The sequence below is a fragment of the Ictalurus punctatus genome, chromosome 17 (assembly GCF_001660625.3).
Source record: "Ictalurus punctatus breed USDA103 chromosome 17, Coco_2.0, whole genome shotgun sequence".
Classification (NCBI taxonomy): Eukaryota; Metazoa; Chordata; class Actinopteri; order Siluriformes; family Ictaluridae; genus Ictalurus; species Ictalurus punctatus.
Genome location: NC_030432.2, coordinates 9,143,959 through 9,168,747, shown reverse-complemented (window position 1 = coordinate 9,168,747; position 24,789 = coordinate 9,143,959). Strand labels below are relative to the sequence as shown.

The window sequence follows — 24,789 nt, the reverse complement described above, 5'->3', positions numbered from 1 at the left end:
AAGGGGTCAAATATGCAGAAAGTGCTGGAAAAGCAAATAAAATGCAGGACCTGGAGGATTTTTCTGAAGAACAGTGAGTAGTTTAACAAACATGGACAAACAAAGGACTCATGAACAACGATCACAAAACATAAAAACATTCAAGTAACACACACAGTATTAAGAATCAAGAGTATGTAAACATTTGAACTGGTTCATTTGTGTAAATTCAGTTATTATTGTGTCTTGTGGACTATATGTAAATATCTGTTATTTGAAATAGCTTATTCAGGGCAGAACTAAATAAAAAATGAAATGCAACTTTTATGATTTTTATCCATATTTTTAAAAATGATTATTAACAAATCGTGCAAGGCGTGTGTAAACATATGACCTCAACTGAATGTGTGTCGGCCTGGGAAAACCCTTCACATGGTGAATTTTTGACATTTCTATTATACTAAGTTGTGATAAACGACATGATTTCCTGAACTGAAATATGTTCTGCAGTTATGTCAATTAGATGTAAAAATCTGGTTACCCACAAAGCAGTGAGCAAACTTCTGTTCTAAATGCACTGAAAGACACAAAAACACTGCTTGTCCAAAAGCAACTACTACTTTTTATTTAATTTGTATTCAATTTAATGTGGAATATAAAACTAATAATAACAAATAAATATGACCATGAAAAATATGGCTATTTTTATACCCGCTTAATATGCTTTAAAGAACTCCTGCCCACCCGCACTCAGGTTAAGTGTCAGTCTTCTCACTTGATGCCAGGAAATGTCAATCATGGCATAATTCCCAAGTTGTGTCTGTTGACTAAATGTTATTTAAAAAAATATTTATTTATTTATTTATTTATTTATTTATTTATTGATAAGCATTACAACTTTGGGTGCTAATCCATGGATCTGTTTGATGCGTTTTCCTGGGATAATTTGACAGCTGGTCTTTATATCGTCTACATCTGAATCTGTTAGTTTAATGCCCAGCATGACATAGAGTGCCTGACAAAAGTACATTTAGCTAGCAATTAAAACTTGAAATCTTTACATAGACTATACATTTTTACACCTTATTTAGCCAACGTGATCTTTGCAGAAAGCCAAGGAAAGTTTGGAAAGTAGATGAAAATCATTTTGGTGAAATATATAGTAGATCTGCGACTGCAGTCTCACAGAAAAAAAGTGTTCTGATGCAACTTATTTGCAGCATCTTTTATACAGTGAATATCAACATACTGTCACAAGCATACGCTGCATAGCAACATATCGAACTGTCATGTAATGGCGGCAAAGGCAGGGACTGCAGGTGCAGACTTTATTAAAACATCAACTAAAACGGTGAGCACAAGAACCTTACAACTAAACCAAAGAAACTTGGCAAAACATGCAGTCCATGGTACACATGGCAACACACAAACACACTAACAACAGACAAACAGACTGAAAAACTTGAACTTAAACAGTGATGCTTATTACCATCAAATAAAACACAGGTGAGGCTGATTGAGACATGTGATGTGCTAGGGCTGCTGGGAAGCACCGAATTCCGCATAACCATGACACAAACGCTCTGTATGAGATGTCTGCACCATATTGGAACCAAGCTAACCTCTATCACTATGCTACTTGAATAAGATCAATATGTAATAAAGAATCCTACCTCTTATTTTAAACATATTGAGTGTAGGCCACTTCATGTGTAACGTTTATGCTTTTCACGACATACTATATGATTAGACTTACCGGGCTCATGAAACTTCTCCTCTTCTCTCCAAACACAATTGGAATTGAAAGTCACATGGTAACGTGAGAATTTACAAAATAGTTTCGGATGGTTTTTAGCCATTATAAAAATACCTGCTACTATATCGGGTTACCATGTGACTTGCACATCTGATAGTGTTTGAAGAGAAAAGAAGCTTTATGAGCATGGTAAGTCTAATCATACGTTATGAAAACCACAGATTTTTACACATGAAATGGATCAATGCTCAACATGTTAAAAAATTATGCATGATATTTCATATTTTCAATTAGCATAGCAGTAGATATTAGCTTGGTTAAATTATACTGGTGCAGAACGTGAGATACAGAGCATTTTATACATTGCTATGCAGCATATTTTTTGTGACAGAATGTCGATATTCACTGTACAGGAGGTGCAGCAAATAAGTTGCATGCGAACTTTGTTTTTGTTTTGTTTTTTTTCTGTTGATTTACGTCAAAATACATTTTTATATTGTCATTTTTTGGCTGTTTGCCAGAATTCAGAAACAGCAAAATCTCAGACCACCACAATTTTTTTCTCCTAACCCTTAAAGGAAAAATTGGTAACACTTTACAATAACAATACATGAATAATCATGCACTAATTCCTGAATTAATACTTACTTAAATTTGAACTGATGATGAGTTCAGGCACGTACTAATCACAAACTAATGAAGAGCTAACCTTAACTACAACAAGAGTGCTATGAATTTATGAGTGAATAACAACCACCGTTGTTAGTGCATGCTTGTTAATTAATTTATTAATTAACCTGTAGGGGTAAACTAAAGCAAATATGCTCTATAAGAAAGAATATGAATTAAACGGGCACAATTTCAAACAGTTTATTATCGAACGTAGGAAAACGCACTAATTATAAACGCCGATAATTTAATCTCAAGCCATGCTCAGACATTTTGAGGGGCAGTGGCCCAGAACATGACAAGAGCACAAGACAGAAATGGGTGACTGTTCAAAATGATTTAAAGATGGGAGACCAGACTGCACAGTAAAGCAGTCAAAATTAACACAGTGCACAACACATCTAGACTGGAACACCTGAAAATAATCTTATAGAACACTGGTGTAAAATGTTCATAGATAATAGCGTCTGCTAAATGAATAAATGTTACTGTATTCATTTCACCCTTGTGGGCAAAGGAGCAGTGTCTCGGGCCCTCGCCACCCAGAACACTTACTGGTACTACAGTGGGATTTGATAAGAAATGGATGGAGGATGATGCAAAACAGGTTGAGATGAAATAATTTGTGTTTATTATTAGTGCGTCTTTCTACACTCGATAAGGATCATTGTAAATTATGAAAGTAATCCAGCACCATTCAATGATGTTTGTATACACCGCTTCATATGGCAAATCATATAAACAAGTAGAAATTATGCACTTTTAATTCATATTCTTACAGAGCATGTTTGATTTAGTTTACTCCTATGTGTTAATTAATTAACTAACTTAAGTAACATGTACTTAAGGTAGTTGTTATTCATGCATGAATTCATGACACTTGTCGTAGTTAAGGTCAGCTCTTCATTAGTTTGTGATTATATCGTGTCTTAACTCATCATCGTTCATATGTAAGTATTAATTCGGCAATTAGTGCATGATTATTCATGTTCTGTTATTGTAAAGTGTTACCGAAAATCCTACCCTGAAACACAATAATTATGTTGAGATCAAAATATTTGTGTAGTGCTTAATGATTCTGATGCTAATTTGCTAGGTGCTGTCTTTTCCTTATTCCCATGAGACATTAGCAATATTCTGGCACATCGATGTCACAGGGAGACGCTGCTAGCATAGTCGCAATGATGACTAATAAGAGAAACAATTAAACAAACTCAAACATTAGGGGTAAAACATGCGTTACACTGTTATCTACGAAAAACTAAAGAGTTTCTTTTCTCATTCAACATTTTCAATGACATTAATGAGAACTCCAGTGAAGAAATAATGAAGACACTAAACACTGATGATGGTATTACCATGAAAGTTGACGCTTTGGAGCCTGATCTGTTTGAACAGAGAGTACAGACAAGGAGGTGAGACAGCTAGATAGACTGAATGATTAAAGTGCTGCTGCATCAGTCTCTTTAGGTAGAGGGATGAAGAAAGAGCTAAATCCCACGAGTGCCATTATCAGCAGGTATACAGTAGATAATCAAGTGGCTTTGTGGGTAAAGTACGAAACTGTTAAACATAATGAAAATTTTCATTACAAATGGATGCCACTGAAGATCATTTGTTAATTATAAAGATTAATCCGCTAAATTTGTTAAGACTGTCCCTTATTCATAGATTTTTCTGGCAATTCAGTGAATATTATCTCTCTTTTTGCCTTTTCATGATTTTCATCATCCCTTATGGCAATCTGATGTTGCTTAGTTATGTATATTTTCTCTGACCTTAAACTGGACTTGGCTCTGATAACACATCATTAACATTATATGACTCCATATATAACATACCAGAAGTGCACTGAGCTTCAAAATCAATTGTTATGATGTCCTAATATAAGTCAACCTGGAAATATCTCATAACACATAACACAAATTAATATCACTTGACTCAGATGTTATTAAAAATCAGTTTATGACAGATAAGGTCTGTGGAGTAAGTGCTAATAAATGTATTTGCAGTGTCATGAAAGACTTCAGAGACATCATGCAGCCTTGTAAATACTACCATTAAGTTAAGTGTAACCCAATTTTTTGGCTTTGGTAGTTAATATATACTTTTTTCTTCTATGGCCCTTTAACCCTATGGTACTGGATAATCTGCACATTTGCTACTGGTATTATTAATAAAAAGTGATCAGACACATCAGTTTTCTTTTGTCATTACTTCAAATATATACAATATAGCCAAAAGTTTGTGGACAATAGACCATCCCATTCCAGAATTAGTCCCCCTTTGCGGTGCTAATAACCTTGTTTCTAATAACTAGGTTTTTGAGCGAGGCTGTGGGTATTTGTGCGCATTCAGCAGCAAGAGCATTAGTGAGATCAGGCTCTGATGTTGGGTGAGGAGGTCGGGGTGAAGTCAGAGTTTCAGTTCATCCCAAAGGTGTTCAGTGGGGTTGATGTCAGGGGTCTGTGCAGGACACTCGAGTTCTTCCACTCCATCCTCTGCAACCCACGTCTTCATGGAGCTCGCTTTGTGCACAGTGGCATTGTCATGCTGGAACAGATTTGGGCCTCTTAGTTCCAGGGAAGGGAAATTGCAATGTTATGGCATACAAAGACATTGTATACAATTGTGTGCTTGCAACTTTGTGGCAACAGTTTGAGGAAGAACCACATATGGGTGTGATGGTCAGGTTTCCACATACTTTTGTCCATATAATGTATTTATGATTATGAATGTGTTGGAAATACATGAACCAATAGACATTGATGGCCTTTTATTCAAAACCTTGGTGTTTTACTTTATATATTTACTCTTAGGAATGAGGAGCATGAGAAACTTCCCACAAGAACGTTCCACATCCTCAGAGCATTGCCTCTTCTCATGACACCTTGTTCCTGTTTTGTGCTACTAAAAAAATAGTTCCATTGAAACCATATACACTGTACACTCTCTAGCTTGACGACACCGTACATATCATAGGTCATTTCCCCAGGTGTGTTACCTACACTCTTAAAAATATAGGTTCTTTAATGGTTCTTTACAGCATCATAGGTTCTACAAAGAACATTCTTCTTTTTGAGAACCATTTTTCAGTGTATAAGGTTCTTGAGTTGAGCTATATGGCTCTTTAGAGATAAAAGAAGTTTTTTTCAGTTCATTATAAGTTCTTCAGAGCAGGTTAAAGTGAACCTTATAAGGTTCTTTGTGGGACTGGAAAAGGTTCTCCTGGCATCACTCTTAAGAACCTACTTTGGTTCCGTAAAGCACTAACTAAGGTTTTTTTTTTTTTTTTTTAATGATAAAATTATGAGAACTTATGATAACATTGTTCCTTGTGGCACTGCTGTGAAGAATAATTTCTGGGTTCTTTGTAGCACCAGTAAATAGATGGTTCTCTACAGAACTTGTGAATGAAAGGTTCTTTGTGCAACTTAAAAGAGTTCTCCTAAGACATCAGCTTGAAAAATCCTTTTACTGTAGGTTCTAATTTAACCTTTATTTTTAAGAGTGTACAGCAAATCTCTGTGGACTCATAATGGAACTTCTGCTTGTGTGAATTAGGAGTTTAGGTTGAAACTGTGCTGGGGACATGATGAGAACTTGCCGTTCTCAGTTTTAGACCAGAGAAATATGAACATGGGAATGATTTTTACTGAACACTTTTAAACCCTTAAACTACACTTGTAAGGCAAATATTCCCAGAACCAGTCTTATGTCAGACAGAATCATATAATTCTACAGTCTCATGCTTGAACAACCAGAAACGATCAACACAACCAAAACCTCTTCCAATACAAGCTAAAGCCTTTACAAACATTTCTGATAAGGGTTTTAAAATTGCCGCACAAAATAACAGAGATGGAACAAAATAACAGAAAACTTCTCTCTGGAACTCTCAACAAAACCTTCACACGTGCATATCAAAGCTCTATCTCTTTTTTTTTAATAGAATATCACTATAGTTAAAAAGATATCATCATGGTTGTGTGTTCAGTTCTCTTCGCAGTCATATCCTCAAGACCATGTAGCGGGACAAAAAAAAAAAATCAATACCAAGTTTATTCAGCACTTAAAAAAATGCTTCCAAACTGCGATGATGTGTAAAGTCTTCACAACTAGTTCCCTGTGGCTGTCATCAGTAAAGAATGCCTCTCCGCTGGTTGAGGAAAATAAAAGCTGTAATCATGATCATTGTGAGAACAAGAAAATAGCAATTGCAATCATCTAGTAATAGTACAACTGTGATCTCACAACCAAAAAGGAATAATTTAAAGTAAAATCAACAGCACAGTAAGACAAAAAAAAAAAAAATGCTGCATAGTACAAAGCCCCCCTTCGGTTTGCTGCAAAATGCTATTCAGGGCAGATGATGCAGAGGGCAGTGTATACAGAGATTAGACCCCATTCCAGCTTTCGGAAATATAAACACATCTTCAAATTGAGTTTATCTGTTCCTCAATCCCTACTCTTTTACAGACTCAGTTTAGTGAAAAGCCAGCGTTTGTTATTCAGGTTCACTGCTGTTGGTGGTCTTGTCCCACTCGAAGCTATCATCACTGTGAGTGGGCGATGCCCGTGGGGTCCCTGGTGGGTGCACCCGCAGCCCCTGGAAGCGTCTGCACTCGGGGCAGATGCGGATGTGGCTGCAACCACGTGCCACGATGGCCGCCTCCTGTGCCAGTTTGTGGGAGAGTGGCTCTGACAGTCCCGTGCCTGTGCACAACCTGCCATTGCTGAGGCTGGTCCCTGTGGGCCGAGCACGTCTGTCCTCTGTGGGTAGAGGATGCGGGCGCAGAGCGCTGGTGCCACCGCTACGTCTCCGTCGCAGCTGCAGGCTGTCCTGACACAGCACGATGCCTTGCAGCTCCCGCAGCATCTCCTCACACACTGACAACTGAGAAGCATATACACATGGAGAGAGAGAGAGAGAGAGAGAGAGAGAGAGAGAGAGAGGCAGGGGAGGCTCACTGATACACTGCAGCCAGAGTTATTAGAAGACAAAGTTATTACACAACCCATTCTCAAAGAAAAAAAATAGCATTCACATATTTGCAGCACCTTGCATACACTGAATAGTAACATTCTGGCGCAAGCACACGCTGCATAGCGACATATCAAACTCTCACTCGAATGCTTTGCATGTCATGTTTTGCACCAACGTATGTATTTTAACCAAGCTAACCTCTATCTCTATGCTATTTCTTTTGATATGTAATAAATTTTGATATGTAATAAATGCTTTTACTTCCTTTGTGTGTAGCCCACTTCAAGCATGAAGTTTGTGATTTTCACAACACACTGTATGATTAGACTCACCGGGCTCATGATGATTCTCCTCTCGAACACAGTTATTTTTAAAATGTGGATACTTTTTAAGCTGTAAATTCTTTAACCTACTGAGATTACAGATCATTTCTGAGTTTTGAAAATCTCTGCATTACTGTACCATGTTACCATGTGATTTGCAAGCATGATTGTGTTTGCAGAGAAGAGGAGAAGTTTCATGAGATTGGTAAGTTTATATCGATAAAAAATTCACCTATCCATCCATTTTCTGTACCGCTTATCCTACATAGGGTCGCGGCGAGCCTAAAGCCTGTCTCAGGGAACTCGGGTCACAAGGCGGGGTACATCCTAAATGCGGTGCCAACCCATCACAGGGCACAATCGCATACACACTCACACACCCATTCGCAATACTGACAATTTAGAGATGCCAATCAGACTATAATACATGTCTTTGTACTGGGGGAAGGAAACTGGAAAACCTGGAGGAAACCCCTGAAGCATGGAGTGAACTCACAATCCTGGAGCTGTGATGAAAATGTGCTAGCCACTAAGATACCGTGCCCCCATCGATATAAAGTTATTCATTATATAATCAATCTTATTCAAGTAGCATAGTGGTGGGCTTCAATTACATTAGTGCAGACTGTCGCATACAGAACATTCGAGTGAAAGTCCTATGTGACGTATACTTGTCCCAGAGCGTTGATATTCAACGGATAGAAGGTGCTGCAAATAAGTTGCATGTCGATGTTTGTTTTTTTTTTCTGTGAGACTGGGTGGCTATTAGGAGGAACATAAAAATAATTAAAGTGCACCTATTATGGTTTTTCAAATATTACCTTTCATGTAGTGTGCTATAGAGCTGTTTGTGAAGGTAAAAAGTCTGCAAAGTTTCAAAAACCAAATCGCACGACCAACAGAGTTATTGACTCCCAAAAGAAGGAACCGATTCTGAACAGCTGAAACGAGTCGTTATTAATTCCAGACTTACTTCCTGTACTAACCTACATAGGTTTGTAACAATAAGCTCCGCCTCTGGTCTTCATCTGCTGCTTGCTAACAGACAGAGCTGAAACTTGTTATGGTAGTGGGCGTATCCTTTTTGAAAAGTGCTGACAGCGGTAGACCAATCACAACAGACTGGGACATCTGACCAATCAGAGCAGAGTATGCTCTCTGAAATTTTAGGATGAATCCTTTAGAACGGATCATTTAACGAGTCCTTTGTGACACTGGGGGAAAAAGGTCATGCTGCAGTTTAAATTATGAGCACATTAAAGTGCTTTTTGACCTTGGATGCATATAAATCTATGGTATGAGACATTTAAAACAAAATTAAGCACGTTTCAAAAACATAATAGGTGTGCTTTAAACCGTAAACATACAATATAAAGATATCTATATTTTGCAATCTGAATGTGTGTCTATGCAGATATTAAAGAGTCATCTGCAATGCTTCACCTTTGAACAGAAGAATTATTTCAGATGTACGGAGACGTTTATTCACTATTATCCTTAGATTACTGGAACAATGACTAGAATGAAATTCAAACTCATGTAGCTTATAATGTAACTCTTATAAATTAGGGATGATAAACGGTAAATCCATAACAATTGAATGGCACATTTACTATAAGAAGTTAGAAGATACCCTCCAATTTGTACTTGATTAAAAAAAAGGCAGGTCCAAATCTTATATGTAGTATTCATAGTAATATATGATTTTCCAATTGTGAACTGTTAATCTTGACTTGACATAAGTTTTTGTTCTTATAGGATTTGGGAATTGTGTATATTGTTGGCACATGATTTAAATATACTGTATATTTGTAACGTATCCATTAAAGAATAATTACATGGCACCCAAATACAGAGATATGTATTATGCGAATTAGTCAAACAATGTACTGCCCACATATGAAAGCTCTGGCTAAGCTCCATGCAACAGACGTTTTCCCTTGGTGACTAGTGTCTACAACAACTGCAAGCACATCTGTGGGGTAAGAGAGCAGTGTGAAAGCTGTGAGGTTGAATGTGTAGCATTATTAATACTAAGCAAGGAATAAAACACAGCAAGCATGCTTATAGGTGGTGGGATGTGGCCTGACATGAAGCAGAGTTTCTGTGACTACTCAGAAGTGGATTATTTTCCTCATGACCTCACAAACAGATTTTTCTCTTCAGCTATACTATTGCTGAACTCCGCTTCTAGGCATAAACATTCGCATTAGACACATACTATACTGCATTGTATGTTACTGATATTATCTGCAATTATTTGCCCACATTTGCCCACTCGCACTTTACTGAAATTATGTCATTACTACAATTATTTAAAACAGGATGTTATTTGTAGATTATTGCTACTGTATTTGCACATCTGCATTCATTGTAATCCACTGTATGTATCTACTGTATCGTATTGCATGCATCATGCTGTTTGCCTTTACCTGTACACTGTTTCTCTCAACTTACTGCACCATAATTCTAATATATTTAATTTAACTTAGTTGCCATTTGCATTACTGGTATGCATCATACTGTTTACCTTTACCTTTACCTGTATACTGTTATCTTAACTTATTGCACTATAACCTAATTCAACTTATTTTCTATTTGCACTACTGGTCAGATGCTATCTGCATTTCATTGTCTCTGTACTCCTACTCTGACAATGACAATAAAGTTGAACCTAACCTTACCTAAAGCAGCACATTCCAAAGTGTTTTATTCCTCTTATACTAAAACATGTATTAATAAAGGACAGACCATTTAAGGTTAAGTTTAATGTTGGAATGTCCATGCGACAGGTTACCTCCTGTTATCAGTTATGTTATTGCAGCTATAACAAGGTAATTCCCTCACCAGCCTCTCTTTTCTTGCTTTCATAGCGTTACAAGATAAAAAAAAATGGAGTGTGTCATGTTATTGAGAAACATTGGTTCAAAATGCTGACACCTGTCAATCCTTTCATAAATGTTAATTAAACATGTCCTTACAGAGAATTTCACCATAATCATATATAATGATTATACACGGTATGGCCCAAAGTATATGGACACGTGACCTTATCACCCATATGTGGTTCTTCTCCAAATTGTTGCCACAAAGTTGGAAAATGGAGCCAGCTCCATCAAACCCCTTCAAATGATTCAGAATGCAGCAGCATGCCTCGTCTTCAACCAGCCCAAGAGAACCCATGTCACACCCCTCTTCATCTCCCTCCACTGGCTTCCTGTAGCCGCCCGCATCAAATTCAAGGCCTAGATGCTCACCTACAAGACCTTGACAGGAACAGCACCCTCCTACCTCAACTCTCTCCTGAAGGCTTACGTTCCCTCACGCAATCTGCGACCAATCAACGACCGACGCTTAGTAGTGCTTAGTTAGCGTGGCTCAAGGTCCATTTCAAGAACATTCAAAGTAACCGTTCCTCAGTGGTGGAATGAACTTCCAACCTCAATCCAGACCGCAGAATCTCTTCAAGAAACAGCTAAAGACCCACCTCTTCTGTGAACACCTAACCAACCCCTGAAAAAATAAATAAAATAAAATTAAATAAAACTACTCTGGCACTTACACCTCTACTCTGTGCACTTTGCTTCTTCTGGAACTCAATTAAAAGATCTTGTATGGTAGCACTACTTGCATTGTTCTCTGCTTGATATATCACTTTGCTTGTATTTTCTCATTTGTAAGTTGCTTTGGATAAAAGCGTCTGCTAAACGAATCAATGTAAATCTAAATCTAGATTTAGAAGACAATTGTATAAGATGTCTTTGTAAGCTGTAGCATTACAATTTCCCTTCAGTGGAACTAAGGGGCGCAAACATTTTCCATCATGACATTACCATTGTGCACAAAGTGAGGTCCATATAGACATGGTTTGTCAAGCTGGGAGAAATTGAGCGCCTGACCTCAACCCCATTGAACACCTTTGGAATGAACTGCAACACCGATTGCACCCCAGGCCTCCTTGCCCAACATCAGTGCCTGACCTCACTAATGCTCTTGTGGTTTAATGAGCACAAATCCTCTAAGCCATGCTGAAAACTCTACTAGAAAGCCTTCCCAGAAGAGTGGCGTTTATTATAATAGCAAAGAGGGACTACATCTAGAATGGGATGTACAAAAATCACATATGAGTACGATGATCAGGTGTCCACAAACTTTTTGACATATAGTGTATATTTTTATTTGTTGCACGTTTGTTTAAACAATTTAATATTACCCTTAGATTATGGGTATCATCCACAATACAACTCCTTGTGAATGAGTTACTATTGTAGAAACGCAAACCTATTAGAACAAGGACAGTAATATAAATATGAGTTTTGAATTGATACTGAAAATGAATCAACACATTCTGACCAGTCAGATTTGAGAATTCATGAGTAGTAACTCGAGATAATAAATTCATCAAGCCATTAAAGTAACGTTAATTAGCACTATAGCCATAAATACTGGTGTTAGTCTGTTAATATTTGTGTTAAAATTAAAACGATGTTACAAAATACAGAATGCTATTACTAGATTAACATTTAATCTTTCTGCCCTTATCACTGTAATAATTATAAACAATTTAATAAGTAAAGATTAGTCAAGATTCACTTATTAATATATAACCACCTAAGCTAAGGACATGCTATTCAATGACTTTAAAATTCCCTTCAATCACAATCTAATTTTCTTTACATGCTCACGTGGAGCTCAAGGAGCTGCATGCGCTCCCTCAGCCAGAGGATCTCAAATTGATAAGGCTCTGAGCTGACTGTTTGCTCATCCAGCTCATTATTGTTATCGCACAAGGGTGATTCTGGTGGAGAGAAGTCTTCCATTTTAAATGATCTCTCCTCCACAAAATTAGTCTACGAAGCATTGCTATCTCAGCTGTTATTAGCATAAAGATTTATTCCTGTGTGCTAATGTTGACGATTCTGCTATCTCGCCCGTTCAGTTAATCTGGGTTTACACCGTATGATTTTCAGCCTGATTTTGCTGATAAAATCACAGAATTCCCTGGTTGTGGGTTGAGATTGGGGGTCTTAGGATACATAATGTGATATGCTCATAATGTGACAGGCTATTACGACTACATTTCTGGCAGAGTCAGAAATGTTTTTATAAAAATCTAAGACCGTGACCGCTGCTATGATGCTCATCTAAAATCCACTGATAGGAGGCCAACAAATGATGATGCAAAACTCACAAGTCAGCTACAAATACAGTAGTGACATCACAGACAGAATCACAGACAGAAATAAAAATCCTTATAAATTCAAGCATAAAAGTTTCGTTTTTCTGCACAAGCCATGGATCACACTGTTTAATGACATCGGCAAAATATAAAAATTTTCTCTAATCGCAGGTCTATCATTAGAGAATCTTCATCATGGAATCTGTCACAGAGATCACGTTTACGCACAGTCTCTTATAAAATTCTGCCAAGATTTTATTGGGATCATCTCATACAGTGTGACAAGTAATAATCTTAAAAGACTGCTGTAATCTTTTAAAGTGAAAGCATAAAACTGGGTTTTACACCACACACACACGCACACACGCACACACGCACACACGCACACAACCGCACACAACCGCACACAATCGCACACAATCGCACACAACCGCACTTTCAAATCTGCAGAAAAGATTGGTCCGGTAACACTTTACAATAACAGTAATAAACAGAAGGTTTTAGGCTTGAAATAATAAGGATTTATATTTCTGTCTATGTTTTGTTTATGTGTCACCAATGTCAGTACCATATTTGTAACTGACAAACTGACATTTGCTGTCCTCTTATTGGTGGGTTTTAGATATTAATTAACACATAGGGGTAAACTAAGTCAAACATGCTCTGTAAGAATGAATATGAGAATTATGAAAGTAATCCAGCGCATTCCAACGATGTTTGTGTACACAGCTGCATATGAAAAATAATATAAGCCATTTGAAATTATGCACTTTTAATTCATATGCTTTCTTACAGAGCATGTTGACTTAGTTTAATAAATACATTATTTAACATAGATGTACTAAGGTACTTAAAGTTTGTGATTAATACGTGCCTTAACTCATCATTAGTTCATATTTAAGTAAGTATTAATTCAGGAATTAGTGCATGATTATTCATGTACTGTTATTGTAAAGTGTTACCCCCTTAAGGGTAACTAGCTACATAACACACATGTAGATAGTTCCTATAAACAATCTACATTTTCTAATTAAACTCAGTGCCATCATGGTAATTGTGGTCCAAGGCAAATAGAATAGAGAATAAGTTTTATAGTGTGGAGGAAAATACAGGAAGTTCTCTGAGGCTAAATGACTTGGGTTTTAACAGTAAGGTGCAAAAAAATATCATTATTTTCTGCAGGGAAAATCTCAGTGAGAGTGTATTTTCTTTCTGCAGAGTTGTACTTAATGTTGGCATGTTAGCTTCTTCGGATTAAAAAATTACCTTAGCGAGCTGGTCAGAATGTGCATCCTTCTCACACATGTTCTGTGGACATAATTGCATAGTTAATCATATTTATGTCGCCTGAAAGTGTGCTGAAAGCTTTAACAGATTAGATAGGTCATAATAGATTATAGAAACGAATTACTTGTGTGTGTTCTGTAAGAGTTATGCAATTAATCACAGCAATGGTTCGTGTCAGAGCGGAATAGAGGTCTGAGTGACTGGAACATCAACCCCATCAGTTCATTGGTTTTTATAACAGAGTTAAATATTATTTTTGCTGCTAGTGAAGTGAATGTGGAGCAGCTAAGGCCTGAGTAAATCCTGTACATACGTTCATTAGGGTTGAGGATTTTTTTTTTTTTTTGCTGTAAAATTACTGAAAAGGATAAAGCATTCAAGGCATACACAAAATCTAGAAAAAATATCAGGAAAAGTAAAAGGAAATAGCACTTCTGCTCATAAGTCCAATTAATGTTTGCTGTAGTTTGTAGGCACTCATTATTAATTAGACTTATGTTCTTAAAATATCCTTTGTATACTTTAAATGTTTATCCATGTAACGTTCTTTCTTAATTAAGCTTTCCCTTATTCGAGCATGTCATGCAGCATTATCTGTCCCAATTACACCAATATTACATTAATTAATTAATCAATTAATTAATGTAAACCCTGGATGTAAATAAATACAATAGATGTAGCAGACAATATGGAGGGAAAATCATATCAACTACACTCTGCCAACCACACACAGTCATACCTGAAATTTTGTGAACATAATATATAGTATAAATTTTATAGAAATAATCCAAATCTGTCTCTTTCTAATTGAAGTATAATCTACATCTATTTTCATGCTTTGAGGAATATTGCAAATGAGGCACACTAATATGCATGGAAAACATACCATATAGTGTAGGTGCAAAAAGAAGTGAACCCTTAGTTGAATGACGCACATCAAAATAAAGCAGGATTAGGTAAATGACACAGTGATAAACAATTAATGTTAACAAACAATTCTACCAATTAGATAGCTATAGCAATTAATTTCCTATAATGCCTTCGTCAGAAGAACTTCGTACTGATTTCCAGTGACCCTTATCTCTAAAGTGAAAACTGGACAAAAACCATGCTATCAAATTGCCCCACAGCGTAATAGAGCTACTGGCTTTTCTTTTACTTTGCCACCTGTCAGTATGCAGTTATGAGTGATAAGTATAAGTCTGGACCTGCTGACAGGTTAAAGAACGGTCTAGTAAGAAAAGATAATGTGTTCTGGAATGGCCAAGCTAAAGCTCTAACCTAAATCCTACTGAGATGATGTGTAAGGATGCGAGGAGGAATCCTTCAAACCTCACAGAGTTGGCAGCATTTTATAAAGACTAAAGAAATCCCTCCAGCAAGATGTCAAAGACTAGTAGCTGGATATAGAAGGTGACTGTGTGGATTTATTGCTGCAATCACAGTCTAATAAGCTGAATGCAAATCCTTTTTTATGCATTCTGCATTTTTATTCTGGATATGATTTTATATATTCATTGTTCAGAGCTGAGTTACGCACACTAGCAATTACGCACACTAGCATTCAGACCTCAGACATAATTACACACTTAAACCTTATTCAGAATTTACAAAAGAATGATGGACAACTTCTGGAGTTTGCATAGAACAGAGATGTGTCTCACATGTACATGTGAACCTGATCTTTGGCATTTTTATTTGATATCATTTTATAATATATCATTATATTATATATATTATTTTGTTTGATAACAGCTTAAAATGAAGTGAAGTAGTCCAGCACCACTGTCTGAGTTTGATCTAAACACAACAGGGCTCTTTATGATTTGGGCTGTATAAACACTCAAAAAACTATAGAATACCATTTGAGACCAATAGTATATAGTATATAAATATGACACATAATTATAGTAATGTCAGCAATTTTTTTGTTTGTTTTTTTTGCACATAGAATGGTTGGATCTATTTAGATGGCTTCTATATTGTTAAATTAAACCAAATTAGTAAAAATTTAATGCATAATTACAATTAGGACTGCTCATGTAGCAATATACTAGACTCATATTAGATTTATTTAAATGTTTCCCCATTCATATATCATTGAATTAGTCTTTTTTATTTTAAATTGTCTCTTGCTTTATGTCAGTTCATACAGGATTTTACAGAGTGTTTTTGTGATTGTTGTGGGCACAAATGCTTGATTTGTGCTGTAGCTTTTTTCAAAATTTGTTATGCAAATAAATTTTTTGTGCTTTTTTTTCAGAAAACTACTTGATTTGGCAAAATTGCAATTGCAAAAAATTGTTTTGCATGGTCTTTCACAGTGATGTTTGTTGTTATATGAGACCTCCAAGCTGTACTCATGTGCAATGCACATTAATTGAATTAGCCTGAATGTGCATTGTGATGACATCACATGATGTGTCTTTGCCCAAATCCGCAGAAAATCTGGTGTAATTTTGAAAAATGCCAAGCTTCTCTGAATATTACAGAGTTTGCTTGATTTTACGTTAATTTCTGTGATTACAAAATTGTGAAATCCAGGGACTGCTTTGTATTACATTTGGCAGCAAAGAGGGAAAAATATTTTCTTCTTTAGTCCATGTTTTCTATTCCCTGTCTCAAGCTTTTCTACTCAAGAAAAATCTAGGAACCTCGGATATGTGGACTACACTTAAGTAAATCAATTTAGGCATGTGTGTAACCCATTTCTGAATATGTGTAACTTTCCTTGTATAAATATTGAAATAACCTTTAGACTTAAGTTGCCAACTCCGAATATGGCTCTGAGAGTTCAGATAAATACTTCTAACATGATCATTAAAGGGCTCGCAAAACCATAAGGCATGAGTGTCTGGTTTATTTGGTTAAAGTACTTTTTTAATGAAGTGGTAGGGTTTTTATATCAAAGTAGAGTGTAGTTGATTCAACATGGTTTAGTTTAACACTCCAGGGGTAATGGTACATCATGATAATGTGAGGTTTTTGAGACACTGGGGCATGAAATCTGTAACAATTACATTTCTTGGATGAAGTAAATTATTTCCCTACTTACTGTTGCCTGTAACTCTACTGAAAAGTCAAATATACAGTACACTGTGTGCCAGCTCATTGGCATACTTTAAATGTATGAATAAGCAAACACATAAACACGTCCTTGCCAATACACCCGGCACAGTGACCAGACTATAAAATATACATCATAAAAACACACTTTTATACACGTTAGGTTTCCTCTGGGCTGTGTATCAGTCTGTTAGCAGAAGACTGTTTCACTAAAAGCCTGAAAGGACTGACATTTAGTTTTAGATGTGATGTGGCCATTAGACCTGTCACAGTTGCTACATAATTACCTAATGGGCAATATTTGAGCTGATAATGATGAAATTCCCCCTCCCCCCGCCCCCGCCCCCCACATAGAACATCATGCATTTGACCTTTTCTGCTCTTGTACAATATTTATTGTTTAGTATGTTCTGTGAGTTTCAGTAATAGATTTTATATATTGATTATTATTTTGTTAACAATTTGCTTACTTTATATAAAAATGTGTTAAATTTTATTTAAATATATTAATTGAATGTTGAAAAAATAGTTTTGCACGTCCATTCATATGTCACTATATTATTTGAGAGACATACTGTGAGGTCAACAGAAAAGATGATTACATTTTTAATCACAATTCGTTCATGATCAGGATGTCCTACTGATATTATATTTACAATTTTGTAGGAAAAGTGCAAATACAAACTTTTTAAACTTAAATGTAATGTATGATATAATGATATTTTAAACATATGTGCATAATTCAGATAACTTGTAATGTACAATGTAAATAAAACCAATATAATAGACTAATATTAGATGCTTATTTAAATATTTCATTGTATTATATTTGACAGCAAAGAATAAATGTTATTTCTATCTTCAGTCTACCTTTTTTAATTCCCTTTTTTTTCTGGATTAAAAGCAATTGCATTTGTTTAAACCCTTTAACAGGCAGCTCAACCACACAGTTGCACACATTTATCATTGTGATTCCAATATATATTGTTCATAAATCCATCTCCAAATTTTCCCTTTATCTCAAGGGATTACAAAGAGTGTTTAACATAATACATCACAGGAGAGCACTTTCAGTAATTGAAATATAGCTTTGAAATCTGTATGAAAACTGGACGTTGATATCACCAGCATTACTCTTCATTCATCAAGTTATTGAGCTAAAAATTCAAAAGTTAACAAACAGATAAAACACATACCTTGTTTTTGACTTTCCATTCTTCACATTATGAAGGTATAATATTACAGTCATGCCCCTGTATTTATGTATGAGCTGTGTATAAAATGTATAAAATGTGTTACTGCATGCTCACTAAGTCTCTAAACCAGTGGTTCTCAAACTGGGGGGTGTGATTACAATGATTACAAGGGGTCGCGAGATGGATTGAAAAATAAAGTTTCAGTATTTTCTCATTACAAATAAATATTATCTGATTCCTAATGACAGAAATGATTAGAGTTAAAAAAAAAAAAAGTTAAATAATATTTCGTGACTCTAAGATAGGACATCACCGTGTGGCGACTGCTCACTAGTTATCACTACAGCTCGCAACTGCATGTGGAAACCACAACTGCAAAAATAGGTAAATTTGTAATTCGCAAGTCTAAAAATGTTGAGGAAATTGTGGACAGTCTGCCTGAGTCGCCTGAACTGTGTACCTCTACTAAACCCAAGAGCAAGACCCTGTCTGACCAGTGTAGGAAACGTTGGAAATATCAAGAAGAATTCATAAAATTTGGATTCACTTGCTCTACTGTGAACGACGTGGACTATCCTCACTGTGTGTAATCTGTTCAGAAGTACTTGCCCATGAAAGTATGAAGCTTGGAAAAATGCAGAAACAGTTGGAGACAAGGCACCCTACTTCTGTTGAAAAACCTTTACCTTTACCTAGACTTTTTTTTTCGCAGAAAACAGAAGGAATTACAGATTCAAACATGCACAATCGCACAACAAACCCAAATTACTGCTAAAGCTCTGAAGACACCTTATGAAGTGGCATACTTGATAGCACAGTCCAAAAAGCCACACATGATCTGGGAAACCTTGATAAAGCCTGTCGCTGTGGCTATGTGTCGGACCATGCATGGTGAAAAAATGGCAAGTTCCATTGTCGAAGCACACGATAGCTCACCGTGTTCATGATATTGCAAAACACGTTAAGAGTCAATTGATTGATAGATTAAATGGAAAGAAATATGTGTTACAGGTCGAAGAATCTACTGAGGTGTCTAATTCTTCTCAGTTGACAGCATTCATCAGATAAACATTTGATGGGAAACTGCATGAGGAAGTGCTCTTCTGCTCAGTGCTGGAGGGGACTTGTACACGCAGTGACATTTTCATGAGACTTTCACGACTTTCATGAGATAACTGTGTTGGTGCATATACCGATAGTGCCGGTGCAATGGTAGGTAAAAACAAGGGACTCAAGGCAAAGAAGTGGCCTTTTTAGAAGTGGCTCCTCATGTTAAGTTTACATACTGCATCATTCACTGTGAGTCTCATGCTAGCATAGCACTTGACATTGAGCTTAGTAGTGTTCTTAAAGGTGCAATCAAAATTGTAAATCACATAAAATCACATCCAGTAAATAGTAGACTGCTAGCCACCCTTTTCAATGAGATGGGCTCGCAGCACGAAGCGCTGTTATTTCATACCGAAGTCCGGTGGTTATCTTGAGGGAAGGCACTCAGCTGGCTTTACGAACTGCATGAGGAAGTGCACTGATTGTTGAAAGAATCTAAATCTGCATCCGTGCATCACCTGACAGATCCTGATTGGTTGTCAGAACTTGCTTATTTGGCATGTATATTTGAAAGCCTTAACAAGCTTAATCTGTCAATACAAGGTCCAAACACAAACATCCTGACAATGAATGAGAAAAGGTATTATGAGACGTTTCCTGAGCTGGATGGACATCTGGAGAAGAGTAGACAGAGTCACGGCAACCTCAAAATACACATCACTGGTCATCTCCACGGCCTTTTGGAACAATTCCATAAGTATTTTCCAAAAGAAATGCAAGCAGAACTGTATGACTGGATACAGCACCCATTCACTGAAACTAGGAACTAATTGATGATTAATGAAACTAATCTCCCAACAAATCTGGAAGATGCTTTGCTGGAGCTGTCCTGTGATTGAACATTAATAACATTAATTTCCAGTTCTACACTGCCTGAAGTTTGGAAAATAAATACCTATCACATTTTGATGTTGAGGATGATCTGCGAGTAGCCCTGTCCAACATCAGGCCACAGATTAAGTTTATGGGCTCTGAAAAACAAGTGCACCCATCCCACTGGAAGGTAAGTCTCTAAATTAATTTTATGTACAGTAAATAAAGTGGAAGTGGATTCAACATAGTTAAAATGTTGTGAAAGACTTAAAACAACCTTTTTTTGGTTTATTCTTTGTGTATGCTGTGGTAGTGGGGGTCGCGAGTTCTTGTCAATGTTAGTTTAGGGGTCGCTGGCTTAAAAGTTTGAGAACCACTGCTCTAAACTGAAGTGACTTATCAGGAGTTCACTGCCTGCTGTCAGTCAGTGATTTATCAGAAATTTAATGAGCATGATGTTTTAACAATGTTTCACAATCATTATCAAAATGACAATACACTGAACATATATCAATAAACAAGAAACCCGCAGTCACGAATCATAGTTCTCAGGGTTTATTTCCCATATTTAACAAAAAGAAAAAGCAACAAACTACAGTAGGCAAGCTCACAAACTAAGCAGCTATGGATTAAACGCCTGTGAGCTTTTTTTTTTTTTACTAAAATATGTACAATAAAGTTTACAAATATGTGTGTAGGATATGTAGAATATTTTAGTTTGTTGTATTTGCTTTTATTTATTTATTATCATCATTATTTTTTTAAATATATATTTTTAAAAATAGAAGGTCATAGTCACGGTCTCGTCCTGTCTAGTGTATGTGGGAGACTAAATACCTACAAATATTTGATTGTAATTTCACATCTAAGCACTTGGAAATGTTTGCTATCAAAATTCATTAAATTTGTATCTGTAAAAGTAAAACCATACTACTGGATCATTGTGTTAGGCAGAGGAGTTTTGCATGGGATGAGATAATTGTGGTGCAGTTCATTACTTATTATTCTCTGTGTAACTGTTTTCAGTTTTCTGCTGCTTTCAGATAGTCCTGCAACTCGTTTGAGTGGCTGCAGCTTCTCTCTTACCTTCCTTATCATTAGTCTGAGAATGTGTCGTGAAATCTGGGATAATTAGTTGTGGTTCCATGAACTTTTTGCCTGCATATTATCAAAACAACTGTATTAAGAGAGAGGTTCAATTTCTTTACTATGGCTCTATAGCTTTTTTCCACTTAATAATATTGTCTCTGATAACTTTAAGAAACTCCTTCACCTTTACCATGATTGCAGCTTTTTGCGTGAAATCTTCCTAGCCAATGGAAACCTCTCTTATAATGACACCATGTGCAATTTGCACAAGAACATTTTTGCACCATTTATATCTAGAACTTTATTTTAATATAACCTTTCTGTCTATTGTGTTTGCCTATCAATTTAGTTAAACATATCTTTGTTCATGCTTATAAATGCATATACTTATAAATACATCTGCTGTGTGCGCTAATAGTTTAGAAATTTACTGTATGGAATGGGATGAATTGCATGTTTCTATGTTGAATTTTTTTTTTAACCAAAGCTTAATTTTAAAGAATTACAAGGGCTAAATGGCACTTCACTTGAGGAATCACCCTTGCATTGATTCTTTTACACATAAATTATACTGCTGGTTGCTTGTTACAGCTATTTTTAACAATATAAATGAACTGAAAGCCCACAACTTCTGTCTCTTAGTTATTGCCATGATGGAGAAACTTGTGGGAGAGACTTTCAAGTTTGAATGACATAAGCAGACTAGAAAAGACAAAAACAAAGCTGAACGCTTAACAAAAGTTAATCAACTCCCACACCAACTCACTTCATTCAGACACAGCAGACAGATGGTTCCATGATGTGGGACTGTTGGGAGCTCGGCGCTTTATGCTCCTCTGACACATTTGCTCAAGCTCAAGGAAACAACACCATTTGCATAATATTCTCACACCTTTTTGAAATCCTTTTTTTGTTTTGAAACAAATTACCTAAAAAAAACATTTATTCAAACTCTTTTAAGAGTATACACTCACCACAAACAGATCACAACTTGGGGTTCTACAAACACAATCTGACATTGTATTTATCAAAAACGTGTTGTTTGTTAAAACAATCACAGTGTGTTCGTTAAAATACATGTTACTTGTGAAATAAAAAAGAGCAGAATTATACACTTATATGTATTCATGCCAGAAATAGAAGCTAGAGAGATCACCGTTTGGGAGCACCTGTGGAGCTGGTACAGCCAGTGGAGAGAAAGCACCAGTGTGAGGTAGACTCTGTGGTGTGTGTGCTGTAAGATGGAGGGCTTGACAGGGTTTGAGACAGGGGAAGGGGCTCAGGAAGTGAGGCGCGTGGCCGGGGAGAAGGACACAAAGCAGAGGCAGGTAAAATAGCCCTCTCTCACCTCTGTTCCTGGAGTATGACGCAGCATCCATACAAACTCCAATACCGCCATGAAGATAGCAATTAACAGGCCACAGACCAGGACTACAAAGATCCCACCGATATTCTCCATGCCAAGTCCTAGCCAAGAAACACACACAAATACAAATAAGATTTATTCACGCAAAGCCTAAGACACATAGTGACAATAGATTAGCAATCAGCACTTCACCTTTGGCTCTATGGTCCTCCTCCTTTGGACACTTTCCACCTTCCCACCATTTCCTTTTTAGGATCTCCAACCGGTTCTCTTCCTGCAGTCTGAGGATGGCCAGGTCAAACTCATCCCGGTACACAGAGCCTTTACAAACACAAAAGTGTATTCATCATTCAACACACCTCAAACAGCTCAGACTGACTCCATTTGTAGACAACCAGTTATTTTTCCACGACAATATTGCCTTTAAACAATATTAAATTGGGCCAACTCCAGAATTATTGGCATCCTTCAAGAAAATGGTTGCATAAAATAAACACTGTTTGTTATTATTCTCCACTACTAGTGGAGAAACTACTTACCATTCCTCTAACACCATTTTCACATGAACTTTTTCAAAGACCTCAAAAGTGTGCAAAACATTTTGACAACCCTCAGGAATATTTTAAATAAATGCAAACTATATTGTGATTTAAACTGGATTTCTTAAAAGCTTCAGTATCAACAACCTCAATTGTTGATATCCTTTGACCTGATTTGAGGTTCCACACACACCCCCTTTATCATCCAGCAAGACACCAAACAACACAACATAGACAGATGTTTATTGACCTGAATATGTCTAGAGTATATATAAAAATACACGCTGATGCATTGTGGTTGCTTTGCAGCCAGTGTTCTAAGGGCATTTGTGAAGATTGAACATTTTCTACCAAAGACTTCTTACTACAAAATCCTGGTTGTCTCTACTAGTGGGTTACGTTTTCTAAGGCTGAACATACACCCAAATCCAAAGATTTGATGATGAGCCAAACATACTTCTAAATTGAATGGTTTAAGAAACACAAAATCAATGTTTTGCAATGACCATCTCAGTATCCAGATTTGAGCTCTAGTGAAAACCTGTGGTCTTAAGAGGATAGCATGGAGGAGTGTTCTAAGATCCCTCTAAATGGGTTCTTCAATCTTAGTTTACATTGCGCTAAGTGGTTTAAGTGGTTTAAGTGTCCCTCCACCAAATACCAATTGAGGGGGTGTCAAAAATTTGGAAATTTTGTTTTGCTGAAAAACAATTTAAGATTCAGTATTTTTATTTTTTTGTTGCAAAATGTCACTTACTGCATATGTCATTTAATTTTCATAATGGGTGCCAATAATTCTGGAGCTGACTGTAAATATAAAGCAGAACTTCATTATCCCTGTGTTCCTCACCCAGAGACATTCCAATGCCATAGCCCTTGGTGTCCAGCAGACCTCCAATCTGTGTGAGGTTGCAGTTGCGTTGCCTATAGTACTCATTCATGGTGCTTTCTAGTAGGTACGCATAATTGGAGTTCAGTACACGGGCGATACCCTCCTCTGTGCTCTTCACAAATACACTGGGCTGCTTGGAGTGCATGAAGTTCCACATGCGCTGGTACGTCTGGTAACGCGAGTTCTGAACAGAAAACGAGAAAGATCAATTTTTGATGCGTTTGCAGTCCGCCACTTTAGAGAGCTACAAGCTTGTATATTCATTGTAGCTTATATGATTAAGCAGTATGATAGATGAAAATAATCAAGGACCTGCAAGCAGACTGACAGTCTGGAATGTGTGTGATAAAGAAGAAAAGGAGCAGGAAAAAGCGACACTGGCTCAGAAAGCATCACATTAAGATGATGAACATGTCTTCTCTAGGGAGAAAGATGTTGAGTTGTGTTGACACTAAGCCAGTAAGCAGACAGAAGCCCAAGCAGGTATGAGCAGCACTGACATTTCTGACAAGGCTGCTGACACGGCATTGATTCTGGC

The 24,789-nt window shown here is 36.6% G+C and overlaps 1 protein-coding gene across 1 annotated transcript in view; it reads right to left on the bottom strand.

Moving 5' to 3' along the window:
* Nucleotides 1-4,679: 4,679 nt before the first annotated feature.
* Nucleotides 4,680-24,789, bottom strand: part of grik4 (glutamate receptor, ionotropic, kainate 4) — a 46,704-nt gene continuing 26,594 nt past the window's right edge. The window contains exons 8-11 of the mRNA XM_053687517.1: nucleotides 24,210-24,435; nucleotides 23,013-23,141; nucleotides 22,803-22,921; nucleotides 4,680-7,301 (exon numbers count right to left, since the gene is read on the bottom strand). Coding sequence (XP_053543492.1) covers nucleotides 6,912-7,301; nucleotides 22,803-22,921; nucleotides 23,013-23,141; nucleotides 24,210-24,435 — 864 coding nt within the window. The 3' untranslated portion in view covers nucleotides 4,680-6,911. The remainder of the gene's footprint in view (nucleotides 7,302-22,802; nucleotides 22,922-23,012; nucleotides 23,142-24,209; nucleotides 24,436-24,789) is intronic.